General features: G+C 39.2%; 1 protein-coding gene across 6 annotated transcripts in view; it reads left to right on the forward strand.

Moving 5' to 3' along the window:
- rubcn (rubicon autophagy regulator) overlaps nucleotides 1-19,987 on the forward strand; it is a 41,561-nt gene that overhangs the window by 16,385 nt on the left and 5,189 nt on the right. For 2 of the 6 annotated variants that reach the window (XR_015522318.1, XM_087304683.1), the window contains exons 8-20: nucleotides 1,490-1,537; nucleotides 3,322-3,417; nucleotides 4,394-4,509; nucleotides 5,915-6,116; nucleotides 6,201-6,305; nucleotides 9,874-9,931; nucleotides 10,297-10,429; nucleotides 12,428-12,573; nucleotides 12,659-12,723; nucleotides 15,494-15,732; nucleotides 17,252-17,313; nucleotides 17,567-17,723; nucleotides 17,802-17,895. Coding sequence is in view for 5 of the 6 variants with exons in the window: in XM_087304683.1 (XP_087160809.1) it covers nucleotides 1,490-1,537; nucleotides 3,322-3,417; nucleotides 4,394-4,509; nucleotides 5,915-6,116; nucleotides 6,201-6,305; nucleotides 9,874-9,931; nucleotides 10,297-10,429; nucleotides 12,428-12,573; nucleotides 12,659-12,723; nucleotides 15,494-15,732; nucleotides 17,252-17,313; nucleotides 17,567-17,723; nucleotides 17,802-17,895 (1,521 nt within the window). In the remaining variant the exon portion in view is untranslated. Of the gene's footprint in view, nucleotides 1-1,489; nucleotides 1,538-3,321; nucleotides 3,418-4,393; nucleotides 4,510-5,914; nucleotides 6,117-6,200; nucleotides 6,306-6,673; nucleotides 6,749-9,873; nucleotides 9,932-10,296; nucleotides 10,430-12,427; nucleotides 12,574-12,658; nucleotides 12,724-15,493; nucleotides 15,733-17,251; nucleotides 17,314-17,566; nucleotides 17,724-17,801; nucleotides 17,896-19,987 lie in introns of all 6 variants that reach the window. The other 4 variants (XM_087304682.1, XM_087304681.1, XM_087304680.1 and 1 more) reach the window with 3 other exon arrangements.

Below are 19,987 nucleotides of genomic sequence, written 5' to 3' on the forward strand. Positions count from 1 at the left end.
ATAGTTATTATAGTTATCATCTGTCAGTGTGAATGTTAATATAGTTATTGTTATATTTATCATCTCTCAGTGTGAATGCTAATATAGTTATCATTATAGTTATCATCTGTCGGTGTAAATGGTAATATAGTTCTCTTCTGTTGTTGTAGATGCTAATATAGTTACCATTATAGTTTTCGTTTGTTGTTGTGGATGCTAATACAGTTATCGTTATAGCTACTGTCTGTTGGTGTGGGTGCTAATATAGTTATCGTTATAGCTACTGTCTGTTGGTGTGGATGCTAATGTAGTTATAGTTATAGCTGCTGTCTGTTGGTGTGGATGCTAATGTAGTTATCGTTATAGCTACTGTCTGTTGGTGTGGATGCTAATGTAGTTATCGTTATAGCTGCTGTCTGCTGGTGTGGATGCTAATGTAGTTATCGTTATAGCTACTGTCTGTTGGTGTGGATGCTAATGTAGTTATAGTTATAGCTACTGTCTGTTGGTGTGGATGCTAATATAGTTATCGTTATAGCTACTGTCTGTTGGTGTGGATGCTAATATATTTATCGTTATAGCTACTGTCTGTTGGTGTGGATGCTAATATAGTTATAGTTATAGCTACTGTCTGTTGGTGTGGATGCTAATATAGTTATTGTTATAGCTACTGTCTGTTGGTGTGGATGCTAATATATTTATCGTTATAGCTACTGTCTGTTGGTGTGGATGCTAATGTAGTTATCGTTATAGCTACTGTCTGTTGGTGTGGATGCTAATATAGTTATCGTTATAGCTACTGTCTGTTGGTGTGGATGCTAATATAGTTATAGTTATAGCTACTGTCTGTTGGTGTGGATGCTAATATAGTTATAGTTATAGCTACTGTCTGTTGGTGTGGATGCTAATGTAGTTATCGTTATAGCTACTGTCTGTTGGTGTGGATGCTAATATAGTTATCGTTATAGTTACTTTCTGTCGGTGTGGATGCTAATATAGTGATCGTTATAGTTACTTTCTGTCGGTGTGGATGCTAATATAGTTATCGTTGTAGCTTTCTGTTGTTATCTGTTTATGTGGTTGTTAATATAATTGTTGCTATAGCTATTGTCAGTTGATGCGTCAGCATAGCATGACATAAATACTATTTAGCAACAAAATTTGGTTTTGCAAATAAAGAGAGCAGCGGTCAAATACGCTACAATTATTAATTTACAAATACATTTGTTATTCTTAGTGACTCACTTGAACCTAAACTCACTTCATCCCAAAAACGTATCTATTTTAAATGGTCAGTAGCTTTGTTATACTTCCAAAATGGCTTCCCAAGTGTCGTAATACATTAATAAAACAGCCAGTTGTGTTAATTAATTCATTAATTATTTTTTTAACGGATGATCTCCAGGCCTTGCTGTTAGCAGTCGAATCTTCTGTCATCTTTGGTCTTACTGTGGATCATTTCCTCTTCTTCAACTCTCTACTTCTGTTTTTCTTCTCTGTGTGTGTGAAGGAGGGGGTCACAGGAAAATCACCATTATTATCGAGGACCCCGTTGCAGGTTCGCAGGGCTGTGGTGCAGCATCTTGTCCACTCTTTCTGTTTTAGTCACCCTCGCATGATTCACCTTTGCCACTTTTGATTTCTCAGCTGTAGTTATTCAAGCTGACACACAACATTCCTCTACTGTGCCATTTTTGTTTATTTATTTTTCACAATTGTGCCTGGAATGTACTTAAATACTTGATTTACCCTGCATTTTTATTTATTTTGCCACTTTCTGTTATTAATTTAGAAACATTCAAGAGCAATTCCATGCAAATGTCAACAAAAAAATTAACTTTTCACCAAAATAGTGAATAGTTTCTGCATTTTTTGCTGTAAAAATACTCAAAAATGTCTCTGTCAATGTTTCCAAACTATTATATTTGAGTCAGACAAGTGCCAATTTTACATCTGTCACATCTATAACTAAGCTTTTTTTCTCATTACTGCAGAAATGTCAAGTAAAATAAAAAATCAATAATTTTTGTTCTACACACTACCTGACAAAAGTCTTGTCGTCAATCAAGTTGTAAGAGCATCAAACAGTAACTTGACTTCTAGTTGATCATTAGGAAATGTGTCAGAAGGTGGATTTTTCCCATGAATCATCTGTTGAACTGCATCCCAATCATCACCAATACTGCAGAAGACCTACTGGAACCCACATCCAGTCATTATTCTCACTGAAATCAGTCAAGTTTGGTGAAGGAAAAATCATGGTTTGGGGTAACATTCACATACAAGACTGGCTCCAGCTGATAGAAATGCAACAGTTAATCAAATAAGCACTCGATACTACCGAGATCTGCAGAAGAGCATCTCTGAACACACAACATGTCCAACATTGAGGCGGATGGGCTACAGCAGCAGAAGACCACACCGGGTGCCACTGCTGTCAGCTAAGAACAGGAAACTGAGGCTACAATTCACACAGGCTCACCAAAACTGCACAATAGAAGATTGGACAAATGTTGCCTGCTCTGATGAGTCTCCATTTCTGCTGCCACATTTAGATGGTCAGAATTTGACATCAACAACATGAAAGCATGGATCCATCCTGTCTTGTATCAACGGTACAGGCCGGTGGTGTTGGTGTAATGATGTGGGGGATATTTTCTTGGCACACTTCGGACCCATTTGTACCAATTGAGCATCATGTCAACACCACAGCCTGCCTGAGTATTATTGCTGACCATGTCCATCCCTTTATGACCACAGTGTACTCATCTTCTGATGGCTACTTCCAGCAGGATAACGCGCCATGTCATAAAGCATGAATCATCTCAGACTGGTTTCTTGAACATGACAGTGAGTTCACTGTACTCAAATGGCCTCCACAGTCACCAGATCCCAATCCAATAGAGCACCTTTGGGATGTGGTGGAACGGAAGATTGGCATCATGGATGTGCAGCCGACAAATCTGCAGCAACTGCGTGATGCTATCACGTCAATATGGAGCAAAATCTCTCAGGAATATTTCCATTAACTTGTTGAATCTATGATGTGAAGGATAAGGCAGTTCTGAAGGCAAAAGAGGGTCCAACCCGGTACTAGTAAGGTGTACCTAATGAAGTGGCCAGTGAGTGTATACACCCTCTCTTAATTGATGTTTTGAGTTTTTACTGCAGAAGTCACATCTATAATGCTGGAATTGCTCTCAAGCGTCATATGTTGTGTATATTTTACATTTTCGTTCATCAGTGTTTGTCCTCATGGATCAAATTCTCAAACAGGAGTTAGTGTCCTTCAGTCTTATATATGTATAATGTGTGTAATGCATATATTTGTTTCCCTTACAGAATCTGTCGCAGCTACGGCGTGTTCGAAGAGCTGTGGTCCATTTTCACCGCAGAGCAGCGACAGCAGCGCCAACAGTTCTCTTTATATGGAGTCCAGTGAGTGAACATGTGATGTGACGCTTAACATTTAATCATTTGTTCAGAGAAATGCAGTTAATACTCTAATCTGCACGAATGTAGTTAGATTTTTAAATCAAAATCAATTTGGATATCTGAATCCAGGCGATGCAGTGGAGCAGTAGGTAGTACAGGTGAATTGCGTAGGCTAAATTTTCCATAGTGTATGAGTGTGTGTGGGTGTTTCCCAAAGATGGGTTGCAGCTGGAAGGGCATCCGCTGTGTAAAACATATGCTCACAAGTTGGCGGTTCATTCCGCTGTGGTGACCCCAGATTATTAAAGGGACTAGGCCGAAAAGAAAATTAATATCTGATTTCTAAATCAAATATAAAGTGCTTCAGGGGTAGTTAACGTGTCTTTCCTCTTCAAACTTGGCATTCATAAAGATAAACAACGAAATTATAAGTCATAAGCACTCAAAGGGCTTTTTTTCACTTTTTGAGTAACTTGGACTTATAATTTCTTCAATTTGGATGTCATATGGGCGTCATGGTGGCACAGTGGGCAGCACGATCAACTTACAGCAAAAAGGTCCATAGTTATAGCCTTGCCTGGGTTAGTTGGCATTTCTGTGTGGAGTTTGCATGTTATCGGGGATGCTCTGGTTTCCCCCACAATCCAAACACATGCGCTATAGGTGAATTGGGTGAGCTAAATTGCCTGTAGTGTATGTGAGTGTATGGGTGTTTGCCAGTACTTGGTTGCAGCTGGAAGGGCGTAAAACATATGCTGGAAAAGTTGGCGGTTCATTCCGCTGTTTCTATTGGAGACAGGTTGGGACTGCAGGCATGCCAGTCTAGTACTTGTATCCCCTTTCTCCCATCTGCAATGAAATACTTTAAAAATCACTACTTTCTTTTTTTATTTGCGCCTTCCATACTGTCTTTTTCTGATTTGTGGTTGCTCCCATCTTACAGTTATAATAAAATAAGCATGTATCTTTATCTTTGCAGATGGCTCTCAGTACACCAGCGTCCCGGATGGGTTGTTTCGCAGGCCATCTGAGGGTCAGAGTCTGATCAGCTACCTCTCGGAGCAGGACTTTGGCAGCTGCGCTGATCTGGAAAAGGCATGCACAAACTCTCTGCACTCAATATATCAATTTAAGGCTTAACGTGAATAATGGGAGTAACTTTGGTTAAACAATCAGTGAAGTGTGACGTTATTTCCTCCACTGTTCATCCATCCAATATTAGAATTTATCATTAGCTAACTAGTTTTAGCAGACCATGAATAACCCCAAAAAGCTCGAACCACTTCGTTCTGCAGCTATATTACAATTGTATTTTAATTATTGCTGTACTGTAGGGAAATGCAAAAAGAAAATAATCTGTAGGAACAAAACGGTGAACTAGAAAGAGCTTTATCACAGGTATGCTTGTGATACTAATGTCAGGGTAAAACACCACGCTTAACGTTATTTACATGAGAGGTAAATATAAACTACAAGCCAAATGAATATTTTGTAATTATTAGGGAGTTAAGCATTATCTCCTGATAAAGTATAAATCCTGACAGGATTATCGGCAGCCTGACGTAAAGCGCAGTACTGTTTTCTTTATTCTGCAAAAAACAACCATCCTGGGCTAAGTTTCCCAAACAACAACGTAACTCCCGGCTGAACGATTATGCTGTGTTCACACCAGACGCGGAACGCACGGATAAATCACGCTATTCGCGAGTAAATAGCCGCGTGAACATTTGAGTTTACGCGCTTCATTCGCGCGTCAACCCCCGCTTCATTCGCCCGTCAAATCCGCTTTAATCGTGTGTCAAATTCACCTCAGAACAGACGCGGATTCGCGTGATGGGCAGGGCTTCTGTCTGCCTGGTGACTGTAGCTTCATAGCTAAATGGCTAACATAGATTTTATTAAGAAAATAACAGTGTTAATGTGCTTTATGGAGACTGAAAAACAGCGTTGAAACGTTTAGGGTCGTGTCGAGTCCACTACACGCTTTCAGAGGTGCATCCAGCTCTGTGAGCTCATAAACACCTTTAGAAACTGAACCTGGATGATGGAGACTTTCAGCGGTGCTTCTGACTGAGCCAAGCCCAGTTTGATGACTTGTTGTCGGTGTCGCCTGGAGGATTTGCCCCGGGACACCATCAACAGGTTCTACGTCACAATCACGCCCCCACAAGAGTAAGCTTCTGATTGGTTAACGCGGCGCGAATGTCCGCTGCAGTTCAAATTTTCGAACTCGAGAGATTCGTGCGAAATGCTTGTTAAGTGCGTCAAACGCGCAAACGCTCAATTCGCCTCGTGCTTATCGCGCTATTCGCACCGCCATTCGCGCGTATTGCACCGCAGGATGTCTATTCGCACGTTTGCATTGAATTAACATGTAAATCACTTGCGCTTGACGCGCGTTCCGCGTCTGGTGTGAACGCAGCATTATACCCAGTCATCATGTGCAGAAAAAGGGTTAATAAGTGTGGGCATGTTTTAATATCTGATATGTATATCCTAGGAGAACGCTCACTTCAGCATCTCGGAGTCTCTGATCGCCGCCATCGAGCTGATGAAGTGCAACATGCGCCGGCCAGCGGAGGAGGCGGAAGAAGAAGGCGACAGCGACTCTGAAATCCAGCAGCTCAAGCAGAAGATCCGGCTGCGCAGACTGCAGATACGACGCACACGACTCAAACCAGCAGCCGCCGCCTCCAGTAATCGTAAGACTCCAAATTTTCTGATCTCATTTGGCTGCAAGTTGAGAAGGGAAAACTGACATGTGCTGTTTATGCTTTCCCTCACAGAAGTCCAATCTGTGGACAGTGGCGGCTCTCAAAGGAGCTCCCAGGATTCCTTTCACCCATCAGACTCGGGCTCTGATAGAGAAGTGGAGGACATCGAGCTCAGAGGTACACCATCCATCTCTGATCAGCTTTCATTCTAGCTTCTGATCATAAAAATCATCCTCACGGCCGCCTTCATTACCCATAATGCCACACGATGAGATGTGTGTTCATCTCATTACAGATTGCTTACTGATTCAGCTCATTATGAATCAAGTTTCTCTTGATTTGTTTGCTTTTTTTTTTAGCAGGAAAGAGCAGAAAGTCTCTGTGGATAGTCAGCTTGAAATCTGTGTTTGATACTAAATGTCAGCATTTTAATAGTATTTTTATATATTTATTAAACAAATAATAAGTAGAGAAACACTTTTCCCCTGTAAAAGTCAGAATTTTGATTCATAAGGAGGTCATCGGTGAGTGTTTGTGTGTCTCAGATGGCAGTGATGGTCAGTCCCTGCTGGCGGTGTCCCAGAGCGGCCTCTCGCTGTCTCTCGCCTCGCTCTTCTCAGGTACCAGAGAGACTCTCTTGTTTACAGATCAGCACTGATGGACTATTAGGGCCCTATGAAAGACATTTTACAGCTAAGGCCGGAGGTTAACGGGAATTATTTATATTATTTATTCAATTACCTAATAATTGTATGTTATTAACGTCTACTACAAATGTAAACCTACCCTCACGGTCATGTAAAAATTGATTATAGAGGGTATTATTCATATTATTTATTAAATTATCCTTTTTAAAATTGTATTTTATTAATGTCTACCACTGTTCCAACCCTCACAGTAGTGTAAAAACAGTGATTATACAGATTATTATTCATATTGTTTATTAAATAACCAGGGCCAGACGGAATCTGCGGACGCTTTTTGCTATTTCTGTGGAAAATTTTGGTAAAAATCTGCGGATTTCTGCTGAATTATTTTGGGAGTATCCAGCGGAGTATCATAACTAAAACCTTAATATATATTAAATAAAAAGTAATAAATTACTGAATAAAAACTGAATAAATTCAGATTTACACATTTACTCAAGTAAATAAACAGAATTAATAATGGGGTAAAAATCTGCAGAAATCTGCGCAATTGTATTTTATTAATGTCTACCCCTTCCCCAACCCTCACAGTTATGTAATAACAGTGATTATACTACGTATTATTCATATTATTTATTAAATAACCCATTAAATTGTACTTTATTAACGTCTACCCCTACCCTAACCCTCACAGTAATGTAAAAACAGTAATTATACAGATTATTAGTCATATTATTTATTAAATAACCCATTAAATTATATTTTATTAATGTCTACCCCTTCCCCAACCCTCATAGTTATGTAATAACCGTGATTATACAGAGTATTAGTCATATTATTTATTAAATAACCCATTAAATTGTATTTTATTAACGTCTACCCCTACTCCAACCTTTACGGTAATGTAAAACAGTAATTATACAGGTTATTAGTCATATTATTTATTAAATAACCCATTAAATTATATTTTATTAATGTCTACCCCTTCCCCAACCCTCATAGTTATGTAATAACCGTGATTATACAGAGTATTAGTCATATTATTTATTAAATAACCCATTAAATTGTATTTTATTAACGTCTACCCCTACTCCAACCTTTACGGTAATGTAAAACAGTGATTATACAGATTATTATTCATATTATTTATTAAATAACCCATTAAATTATATTTTATTAACGTCTATTCCTATGCCAACCCTCACGGTAATGTAAAACAGTAACTTTACAGAGTATTATTTATTAAATAACCCATTAATTGCACTTTATTAACGTCTACCCCTACCCAACCCTAAACTTACCCCTCACGGTGATGTAAAAACAGTAACTATATAGAGTACAGTGTCACAATAAATATGCTATATTAATGTGCATTTTTGGCTGCATTAAAATATATAAATAAATTGATTGTCTACAGAACAAACCCCTGTTGTGCAATAACTTGCCTAATTAACCTAACATACCTGATTAACCTAGTTAAGCCTTTCAGCTGCACTTTAAGCTGAATACTAGTGTCTTGGAAAACACCCAGCAGAAAGCAATTCACTGTAATCCTGGGAGAAAGAGATGAGTAATTAAAACTATGACGTTTAAAAATGTGTAAAAGTGCATAGGATGGCTAATCATTTTGTCTTCAGATGTAAACAGCTGTCTCTTTCGGTTTTATATTCACAAGCTGTAGATCATAATCGTGGTTTGATTAGCTGACCGGCGCTATTTTTGTCTTGTGTTCTTTCATTCAAAAATAAAATTGATAACGTTCCGTGTTCTAATCGTATTTTAAGAACACATTCCATAATTCTGTCCACATTTTTTGCAATCCAGAAATCATAGGGCCCTAAAAGGCGACCATCAGATGAGTAGCAGTAGCTCGTGGCTCTTCCTGCTTTCCTCCTCGCATGCTTCCATCCCATGTGTGTTTGTCCACCTCATACAAGCCTTTCATTCTTCTGTGTTACTTTGTGGTGTTAACTAATAAATCTGCAACCTTTAGCACTGCTTCCACATTGTAATAGGTGTGTCGCACAAGCATTTGAGATTACACAATCATGTTGCCTAATATTAATCAAGCTTTCTTATCTGAACGCTTTATTTCATGGCCAATGAATCCGCTCTTTGTCTTATGGTTATTGGGAGATTATTTGGTTACATAATCTTATGATACAGGGCATTTGGGAAGTGGAGACTCAAACTTTTGCTTAGTTAAATCATGTTTTGCTGTCTGTGTTAAATCTGAATATCTATCTATCTATCTATCTATCTATCTATCTATCTGTCTGTCTGTCTGTCTGTCTGTCTGTCTGTCTGTCTGTCTGTCTGTCTGTCTGTCTGTCTGTCTGTCTGTCTTTCTGTCTGTCTTTCTATCCGTCCATCCATTCATCCATCCATCCATCCATCCGTCTATCCCTCCATCGAAACTGTATCTATCTATCTATCTATCTATCTATCTATCTATCTATCTATCTATCTATCTATCTATCTATCTATCTATCTATCTATCTATCTATCTATCTATCTATCTATCTATCTATCTATCTATCTATCTATCTATCTATCTATCATCTGTCTGTCTGTCTGTCTGTCTGTCTGTCTGTCTGTCTGCTTATCTATCCATCTATTTATCTATCTATCCGTCTGTCTGTCTGTCTGTCTACCTATCAAAACTGAATCTATCCATTCATCCATCCATTCATCCAAGCATTGAGACTGAATCCATCCATTCATCCATGCATTGAGACTGAATTTATCTATCTGTCTATCGGTCTATCTGTTTGTCCGTCCATCCATCTATCCATCTGTCTCTGTCTGTCGTAAATGTGTTTGGGTGAATAGTTTTAAATATTATAAGTCTATTTATTATACAACTGACTTATTGTCATACTAATACTATACTATATAATATATAAAATAGACTTGCGAGATATAAAACTTATCATACTATAAAATAAAACTAGAATAAGTAAATTTATTACAAATATTTAAGGGACAATAACTATTGAAATATCAAGCATGCATTACCTGCTTAATCACATAAAAAGGAAAATATGCTTTCTTTAGCTCTTAATGGAAGTATTAACCAATTCTTCTCATATTCTCAGATGCAGATATTAAGCGCAGTGCGTCCAGCAGCAGATCCTTCCTCAGCTCTGAGTCCATGTAAGAACGTTTCCCAACACAACCCAAATATTAGCATGTCCTGGTTATTTACTCACCCACATGATGGCGATCAGTGTTTCTGCACTGCATGTTTTGGATGCTTCCACCCATTACAGGTCTTTCAGTCTCTGCTAATGAGCTGATGATCTGAATCAGGTGCGTTTGGTTAAGGAGACCTGGAAAATGTGCAGAGCTGGTGGTCCTCCAGGAACATGGTTGAGAAACACTGATGTAGATGATTTACTAAATGTGGTTTTTGGATGAACTGTTTATTAAAGTGCACTGTGAATTATGATTTATTATATTTGTAGTTTGCACAGTTTCTTTAATGACACAAAGTGATATTGGAACATTTCTTCTTACAGCTCTCCGTCCATGCTACAATCCAACTCTGCCGAATCGGTGGCGATGGGTCTTCTTAGGCAGTTTGAGGGCATGCAGCTGCCCGCCGCCTCTGAGCTCGACTGGCTGGTTCCAGAACACGACGCCCCTCAAAAGGTACCTAAAGTTACATTTTTGTTCCGGAAATTATATAAATTATGAAAATTATATAAATGCATTTATACAAACTTTTTTTGCATCTCAGGGTGTCATGAATATATTTACACAGACTTTTCATGCACTGTAAATACATTCACGTCTTAGCTGAAATAAACAGTGTGTAAATGCATTCTTGCCACCTCTGAGCCGCATTAAACAGTGAGTAAATGCATTCATGCCACCTTTGAGCCGCATTAAACGGTGTGTAAATGCATTCATGCCACATCTGAGCCACATTTAACAGTGTGTAAATGGATTCATGCCAACTCTGAACCGCATTAAACAGTGTGTAAATGCATTCATGCCACCTCTGAGCCGCATTAAACAGTGTGTAAATGCATTCATGCCAACTCTGAACCGCATTAAACAGTGTGTAAATGCATTCATGCCACCTCTGAGCCGCATTAAACAGTGTGTAAATGCATTCATGCCACCTCTGAGCCGCATTAAACAGTGTGTAAATGCATTCATGCCAACTCTGAACCGCATTAAACAGTGTGTAAATGCATTCATGCCACCTCTGAGCTGCATTAAACAGTGTGTAAATGCATTCATGCCACCTCTGAGCCGCATTAAACAGTGTGTAAATGAATTCATGCCACCTCTGAGCCGCATTAAACAGTGTGTAAATGCATTCATGCCATCTCTGAGCCGCATTAAACAGTGTGTAAATGCATTCATGCCACCTCTGAGCCGCATTAAACAGTGTGTAAATGCATTCATGCCATCTCTGAGCCGCATTAAACAGTGTGTAAATGCATTCATGCCACCCCTGAGCCGCATTAAACAGTGTGTAAATGCATTCATGCCACCTCTGAGCCGCATTAAACAGTGTGTAAATGCATTCATGCCACCTCTGAGCCGCATTAAACAGTGTGTAAATGCATTCATGCCACATCTGAGCCACATTAAACAGTGTGTAAATGCATTCATGCCACCTCTGAGCCGCATTAAACAGTGTGTAAATGCATTCATGCCACCTCTGAACCGCATTAAACAGTGTGTAAATGCATTCATGCCATCTCTGAGTCGCATTAAACAGTGTGTAAATGCATTCATGCCACCTCAGAGCCACATTAAACAGTGTGTAAATGCATTCATGCCACCTCTGAGCTGCATTAAACAGTGTGTAAATGCATTCATGCCACCTCTGAACCGCATTAAAGAGTGTGTAAATGCTTTCATGCCACCTCTGAACCGCATTAAAGAGTGTGTAAATGCTTTCATGCCACCTCTGAGCCGCATTAAACAGTGTGTAAATGCATTCATGCCACCTCTGAGCCGTATTAAACAGTGTGTAAATGCATTCATGCCACCTCTGAGCTGCATTAAACAGTGTGTAAATGCATTAATGCCACCTCAGAGCCGCATTAAACAGTGTGTAAATGCATTCATGCCACCTCTGAGCCGCATTAAACAGTGTGTAAATGCATTCATGCCACCTCAGAGCCACATTAAACAGTGTGTAAATGCATTCATGCCACCTCTGAGCTGCATTAAACAGTGTGTAAATGCATTAATGCCACCTCAGAGCCGCATTAAACAGTGTGTAAATGCATTCATGCCACCTCTGAGCCACATTAAACAGTGTGTAAATGCATTCATGCCACCTCAGAGCCACATTAAACAGTGTGTAAATGCATTCATGCCACATCTGAGCCACATTAAACAGTGTGTAAATGCTTTCATGCCACCTCTGAGCCGCATTAAACAGTGTGTAAATGCATTCATGCCACCTCTGAACCGCATTAAAGAGTGTGTATATGCATTCATGCCACATCTGAGCCACATTAAACAGTGTGTAAATGCATTCATGCCACCTCTGAACCGCATTAAACAGTGTGTAAATGCATTCATGCCACCTCTGAGCCGCATTAAACACATTTTAATTCAGCAAAGTGTACATTTCTGCCAATTAATTATTTTTTTTATTAATTTATAATTTTTTTTATAAAGCTTCTTCCCATACCAGACTCTCTTCCAATTTCCCCTGATGATGGCGAACATGCAGACATTTACAAATTGCGCATCCGAGTGCGAGGAAATCTGGAGTGGGCTCCTCCTCGACCGCAGATCATCTTCAACATTCACCCTCCACCAAAGTGAGTTCATCACCACCTATATTCCTATTCGCATTCACTTCCTTTATTACATGATTCCATAACTCATACCTCTCTCTATGGACAGGAGGAAAGTGGTAATCGCAAAACAGAACTACCGCTGCGCAGGCTGCGGCATTCGCATCGAACAAGGTACACAGCACACATGTAACTAGATGGTAACATTTATGGAGATTTTTAAAATGGTAATTTATAAATGTGGTTAGTAACTTGTTAGTTTGAAAAGCCAGAGGTTGTTAACGTGGCAATGAATAAACTTGAAAAGGCAATGAAAAATTTCTAGCTAATTGAAGGTGTGAGTCTTGAGCTTTTTCTATGTGCGCTAAATTTTTCCTCTCTTATAAATAAGAGACACATCAGACACAGATTAAGCACAAATGATTTACATGTTAGGTCAATGTATAGACTGGAATAGACATCCTGCAGCGCTTTTCGCACAAATGACATGATTCTCGTGAATGAAGTGGCGCAAGTTGAGCGTTTTGTGCATTTGACGCCTTTAATGTGTGAAGCCTGGTTTATACTTCTGCGTCCGGCGTGACCGGCGTAACCCACGGTGCATGCAACGCCCGTAGCTGTGCATTTATACTTCTGCTGCTGTCTCTGTTGGTCTGCATTAACACTTCCGAAACGCTAGTTGGCAGTGAGGTGTAAATGTTCCTCTGTGTCGAGTTTCTTCGCTGCTGTTTTGCTTTCCTGAACACTTCCTGGATGTACAAGTCGCTCAAACTCGCTCATTTTGAGGCAGGAACCGGTGGACGTGCAACAACTTTAACTATGAGGTAAACACAAAACAAAACTTTCCATCCGGAGCTCCTTCACAGGACTCCAGACTTGTAACCAATCACTCCATCAGGCTCGCACAAGCGACGTGTAGTTACATTATTTGAGAGGTGCACGTTAGTGACGCCGACGGCCACGGCGAAGAGCTATGGGTCAGCGCCGTATCAGAAGTATAAATCAGCCTTGACTTCAGTGGACATTCGTGCCACAATTATGAGGTAACGGCTGATGTTGGTGTCCCAAGGGAAATCCTCTCACTGACACCAACAACTGCTTCTCAAACTGCGCTCGGCTCTGAAGCACCACTGAAAGCGTCCATCAGTTGATGATCTTACAGAGCTGGGTGCCGAACAAGTATAAGCTGTTTTTCAGTCTTCCTAATGCACATAAACACAGCTACTCTCTCAATAAAATCCACGTTAGCCATTTAGCAACAAAGATAGAGACAGCAGGCAGATAAAAGCCCCACCCATGATGCGAATCCACATCTATTGTGAAGCAAATGGGATGCGCAAATTTGATGCACAAATTGAGCAAAGTTGACACATAAAATGGGCAAAATTGGCTCAAAAATAAAGCAAAATTGGTGTACAAATGAAGCGAATTTGACGTAGGAACGGAGCAAATTTGACGTACGAATGAAGCAAATTTGATTCGCCTATGAAACCAATTCGACGCGCCAATTAAGCGAATTTGACGCGCGAATGAAGCAAATTCGATGTGTGAAAGAAGCGAGTTTGACGTGTAAATTAGACACGAGAATTAAGCAAATTTGACGCGCAAATTAATTAAATTTAAAGCGTGAATTTATTGAATTAGAAGCACGAATGAATTGAATTTGACACAAGTAAATCTATTTTGACACACGAATAAAGTGAATTTGATGCGAGAATGAAGCAAATTCAACGCGTGAATGAAGTGAGTTTGACATGTAATTTAGACGCGAGAATAAAGCAAATTTGATGCGTGAAATAATCGAATTTAACTCACGAGTGAATCTAATTTGACGTGAGAATGAAGCAAATTTGACTCCAGAATGAAGAGAATTTGATGCACGAATGAAGGAAATTTGACGCGAGAATGTAGCAAATTCGATCCGTGAATAAAGCGAGTTTGATGTGTAAATTAGACGTGAGAATAAAGCAAATTTGATGCACAAATGAAGAAATTTGAAGCGCGAATTATTCAAATTTGATGTGCGAGTGAATCGAATTCAACACATGAGTGAATCTAATTTGACACGCAAATGAAGCGTATTTGACACGCTAATAAAGTAAATTTGATGCATGAATGAATGGAGTAAATTCAATGTTCACGCATCTATTTACAATCAAATATCGTGCCTTTAATCACCTGTGCCGCATCTGTTGTGAACACAGCAATAGAGAAGCTTTTTGAAATGTGCTCTCAATCTGCCCAGAAGCAATAAATTTAATTAAATTAAATTAATTAAATCAATCGGAAATGTGATTAAGCAAAGCTAGACAGTTCCAGCTTTGCTTAATCACATTTTCGATTGATGTAATTGTGATGCACATCTTGTCAGCGAAGCACGGTTGTGTAATCAGTAATAAATCTTTGCTGAAAGGGCAGACAGTGCTCTCACATGAAGTCTTTAAACACCCATAAAGAAGAAAGCCTGGAAATCCACATAGGGTTTCATTATAAACTGAAGATTAACAGCTGTCATTGATTCAGGGTGACTTATAATCACACGACTACTCAAGTCATCTCACTGAAGGATTTATTTCAGACTCTCGACTGAAGTTGTAAAGTGAGATTGGAGTTAAAACATGCTATTAAACGTGGTATTTTCACTTGCTTTCAGTTGTAGCAGCATTTATTACACAGAGCTGCAGTTCACAGAGAAGCTCCGCAAACATTAAACCGTTATGATCATCTCCATTTCAATTAAATTGGCTTCTAGTTTGAACAATGTTTCGTAGCTTGGAGAACGACTCGAGTCTAGTAAATGCTGCACCATCTGAAAGCACATGTGGGAGATTTGACTAAAACCAGCTTTACTGACAATGACAATTACCTTCGATTAATCGGCCAGCACTAACCTTTTTCTAAAATCGGCCATGATGAAACTGACTCTGTGTGTGTGTTTGTTTAGACTACATGAAGCGTCTGCGCTACTGTGAGTATCTGGGCCGCTACTTCTGCCAGTGCTGTCACGAAAACGCTCAGTCGGTGATCCCGGCCAAGATCATCCGCAAGTGGGACTTCAGCAAGAGCTACGTCAGCAACTTCTCCAGAGACCTGCTGGCCAAGATCTCCGGAGACCCGCTGTTCAACCTCAGCGACATCAACAGCGCGCTCTACAAGAAGGTCAAGGCCCTCGACACAGTGCGCGTAAGTCACAATTCATTCATTCATTCATTTTCTTGTCGGCTTAGTCCCTTTATTAATCCGGGGTCACCACAGCGGAATGAACCGCCAACTTATCCAGCAAGTTTTTATGCAGCGGATGCCCTTCCAGCCGCAACCCATCTCTGGGAAACATCCATACTAACTCATTTACACACTCATACACTACAGACAATTTAGCCTACCCAATTCTCCTGTACCGCATGTCTTTGGACTGTGGGGGAAACTGGAGCACCCGGAGGAAACCTACGGGAACGCAGGGAGAACATGCAAACTCCACACAGAAACTGAGCCGAGGCTTGAACCAGCGATCCGGCGACCTTCTTGCTGTGAGGCGAGAGCACTACCTACTGCACCACTACGTCGGCCACTATTTTTTTATTTATTTATTTTAATTTTCTCAGTTTTACCTTTATTATGATAGGACAGTAGATATTACGAGAAAACGTCAATGTGTGGAAATCACTGAAGGCACATGCTCCATCAAGCCAAACATAATAGAAAAAGTACAAAAAATCGGCACACTGCCACTTTAATTCTCAAAAGACAAATTTACTTAACGTGTCAACCTACATGGTCTTCATCAGGTCATGCAGGAAATACAAGAGAACTCGATATATTCTCATTATTTTTCGCCGACAAGCGGGCCCTGCCATTTGAATCTTTTTGGCTCAAGACTTCCGGTCTCATTCACTTCCATTCATTTTTTGACGTTAAAAACTGCTCTTTCCCATTTTATTAAGGTGTATCCATATAAATGGCCCACCCTGTATGTATGTATGTATGTATGTATGTATGTATATATATATATATATAAATATAAATATATATATATATATATATATATATATATATATATATATATATATATATATATATGTAAGTATGTATGTATGTATGTATGTGTGTAGCTTAACTGTGTGTGTGTGTGTGTATGTATATATGTATATATGTATATATGTATATATATATATATATATATATATATATATATATATATATATATATATATATATATATACATACATACATACATACATACATACATACATACATACATACATACATACATACATACATACATACATGCATGCATACATACATACATACATACACACACACATATATATATATATATATATATATATACATATATACAGTGCTCAGCATATATAAGTACACCCCTCACAAATCTGTTTAATAGGAAGCTCTACAATATTATGTTTATGCATATACATTAGATTAGTCAGTACTGAAGCCAAATCTGGAGCTTATCTAACAAAATACCTTCTGAAGTTAAATCAGCCTTTAATCAGTACATTTAAGGGTCAGTTTATTTACCAAGAATGCACCTAAATTGATCAGAAGTGACATTATTTTATGTTTATATGTTTTTTAAAGTGGCAATTTTTATATTATGTTCTTTGGAGTATTAATAAGATTACTATTTATTTGTGAATCTTATCATGTCAGTCAGTATGAGAATGTCCTTGTTGTGTTTCAGGCGCTCAGAGAGCAGTTAAACCTGATGAAGAACCTCTTGAAGACGTGTCGTCTGGCTAAAGAGTGAGTGTCTTTCTGCTTCAGCCAGGATTAAACAAATTGATAAATGCATGAGTAAATAGATCAGTGCATGCATAAATACCTAATAAATGCATGCAGACATGAATAAATATTGCATAAATACATACATGGACACAATCAAATAAATGCATGCCTAAATTAATCAATGCTTTTGTGATTAAATGTATGCATAAATACATAGATGCACGCATAAATGACAAACCTTCAACTAATCTTTGTTTGTGTGTGTTGGCAGTGTTCTGGAAGAGTTTGACTCTCTCCTCCCGGGTCATCTAACTGAAGACATGCAGCTCTTCTCTCTCAGTGACCTGAATGCCGTTCGCAGCGGCAGCTTGACTCCACAGCTGCGACACCTGCTGCGCCTCGGCTCCACACACGTCACACACTGCATGGTAAGACTCGCAGCAACACGCACACACACCCGCACTGACATCATCAGCTGGATCATTCATGTGTGCTCCTCTCCACAGCTCTGTCAGGCTAAGGGCTTCATCTGTGAGTTCTGTGGAAACGACAAGGACATCATCTTCCCCTACGAGCTCAACAAGTGCCTGCGCTGTGAAGGTCAGCGTGATTCCTCTTACCCTTTAACCTTTCACAAAGGATTATAAATTACTAAATTTTTTCATTCAATTATTTGTATTTTTTTTCCTTTTTTATTGTTAACCATGCTTGTGTTTATGCAGTCAATAATTTATTTTCTTTTGCATTATTTGGGCATTTATTTATACGTTTGCTGTCTATTTACGCAGCCATGCATGCACTTGTATATGTATCAGTTTATTTGTGCACATATGTAGTTACACTTTTTTTTTGTTGTTGTTTTAATTGGTGTATTTTTGGTCAGACAGATAATAATAACTCTTTAAATACAAGATAAATGACATCAGTTTATAGCGGGTAAAAATAAGTATTGAACACGTCGCCAGTTTTCTCAGAAAACATATTTCTAAAGGTGCTGTTGGCTTGAAGTTCTTACCATATATCAGTAACAGCCAGTGTAATCCATACATACAAAGAAAAACAAATCTAATTAGTTTACAAATGAAGTTCTGTGTAATAAAATGAAATGACGCAGGGAAGATGTATTGAACACATGAAGAATGGAATGTGTAAAAGGCATGGAAGGCCCAGACAGCAGCTGAAATCTCTCAGTAGCTCTTCAGCAACCCTCCGCCCTTCCTCAGTGTAAATTAACATCAGCTGCTTCAGTCCAACATCTGCATTAGCAGGAGGATGAAGATGAACCCAGGGTGGACATTTCAGCAAGGCAATTATCCACAACACAGCCAAGAAGACTCTCAGATGCTTTCAGAGAAAGAAAGTCAAGCTTCTATAATGGCCCATCCAGTCACCTGAGCTGAATCCAAATAGAAAACTAATGGTTGCTTAGCAACAATGAATCCCACAGTCGCAGAAGCTCAGAAGCGTGTTGAAATTGGTGAAGGAAGTGACGCACCTTCTTTTACCACCACGTGGTTTTGATACCATATGTGAACCGCTCTTTATACAGACATACATATTTAGTGCATTTTTAGGGGATTTTTTATTTATGCGTTTGTCTATTTCTGAAGCTACACCTGTATGCTTCAATCAAATCGCTTCATTTGGTCCAGACCAAGGGTAATAAATGATACATTGTTGCATTTTCTGCCGTCTTTGGGCCGTTTTCACACCACACTGCTGGATTTGGTCCGAACCAGTTGAAAAGAACCAAAATGCAGTCATCTGACAGAATCCACATCTCTTATTGGACAGATGTTGTTGAACGCATTTCCCAAAGTGCTTATTGATTGGTCAGAATTCACGTGCGGGACAATGCCAATGAACTCCCGCAAGTAAACAAACCGGCAGACACAAAATGTCACTTTTAACTATGAAGGGACGACTGCGCTGGCTGATTGTATCCCTGCTTTAGACAAGCTATACATTTTGAGAATGAAGCGCGGATGCGCTGGAAAACAATGTTTTAATGCATCGCTCGACACCTCAGGAGGAGGCATGAATTAATTCAGCTAAACTGGGACATGCTCATCTTGCGGAAATATTAAAAACGATTCATTAGGTAATGTTTTTCCATCTCTCTCTCTCTCTTTGTTGGTAATGCGCAGTCAACAAATATTCTTCCTCCACGTTCCATAATGTACAGCCCATCGCACCGCTCCAGGGTTTGTTTAAAATTGTACCGAGATCACCTCTTCAAACAGGTCTCTGTACGCTTTTTGGTCTGCTTTTGGTGCACACTCGAGTACGATTGCTGCATTCACACCTGCCCAAACGAACCGCACCAAGAGGAAAAACCAACTCTAGTGCGATTCAACCGAACTAAACAAGGCAGGTGTGAAAGCACCCTGTTTCCTATATTTGTGCTTTTGTGGGGTTTTTTGTGCCTTTTCGTTTATGCAATCATGCATTATTTATTAGTAGTGTAACGGATCACATCTCACTGTTCGGATCACATTATGGTTTTTGAGTCACGGATTTGACCCCTTACTGGCCGATCAAAAAAAAAAAAAAAATGAAGGAAACAAATGTCATTAACTTTCTATTTATTGCAAAAACAGCACTGCAAGGCACTTTTGGTTTTAACAAACAGAATTTAGAAGCTGTAATTTTATTAAAAATAAAATAAAGAAATAATCAGCTGAATTAAAAT

The sequence above is a fragment of the Danio rerio genome, chromosome 22, assembly GCF_052040795.2.
Source record: "Danio rerio strain M-AB ecotype USA chromosome 22, GRCz13ab, whole genome shotgun sequence".
Classification (NCBI taxonomy): domain Eukaryota; kingdom Metazoa; phylum Chordata; class Actinopteri; order Cypriniformes; family Danionidae; genus Danio; species Danio rerio.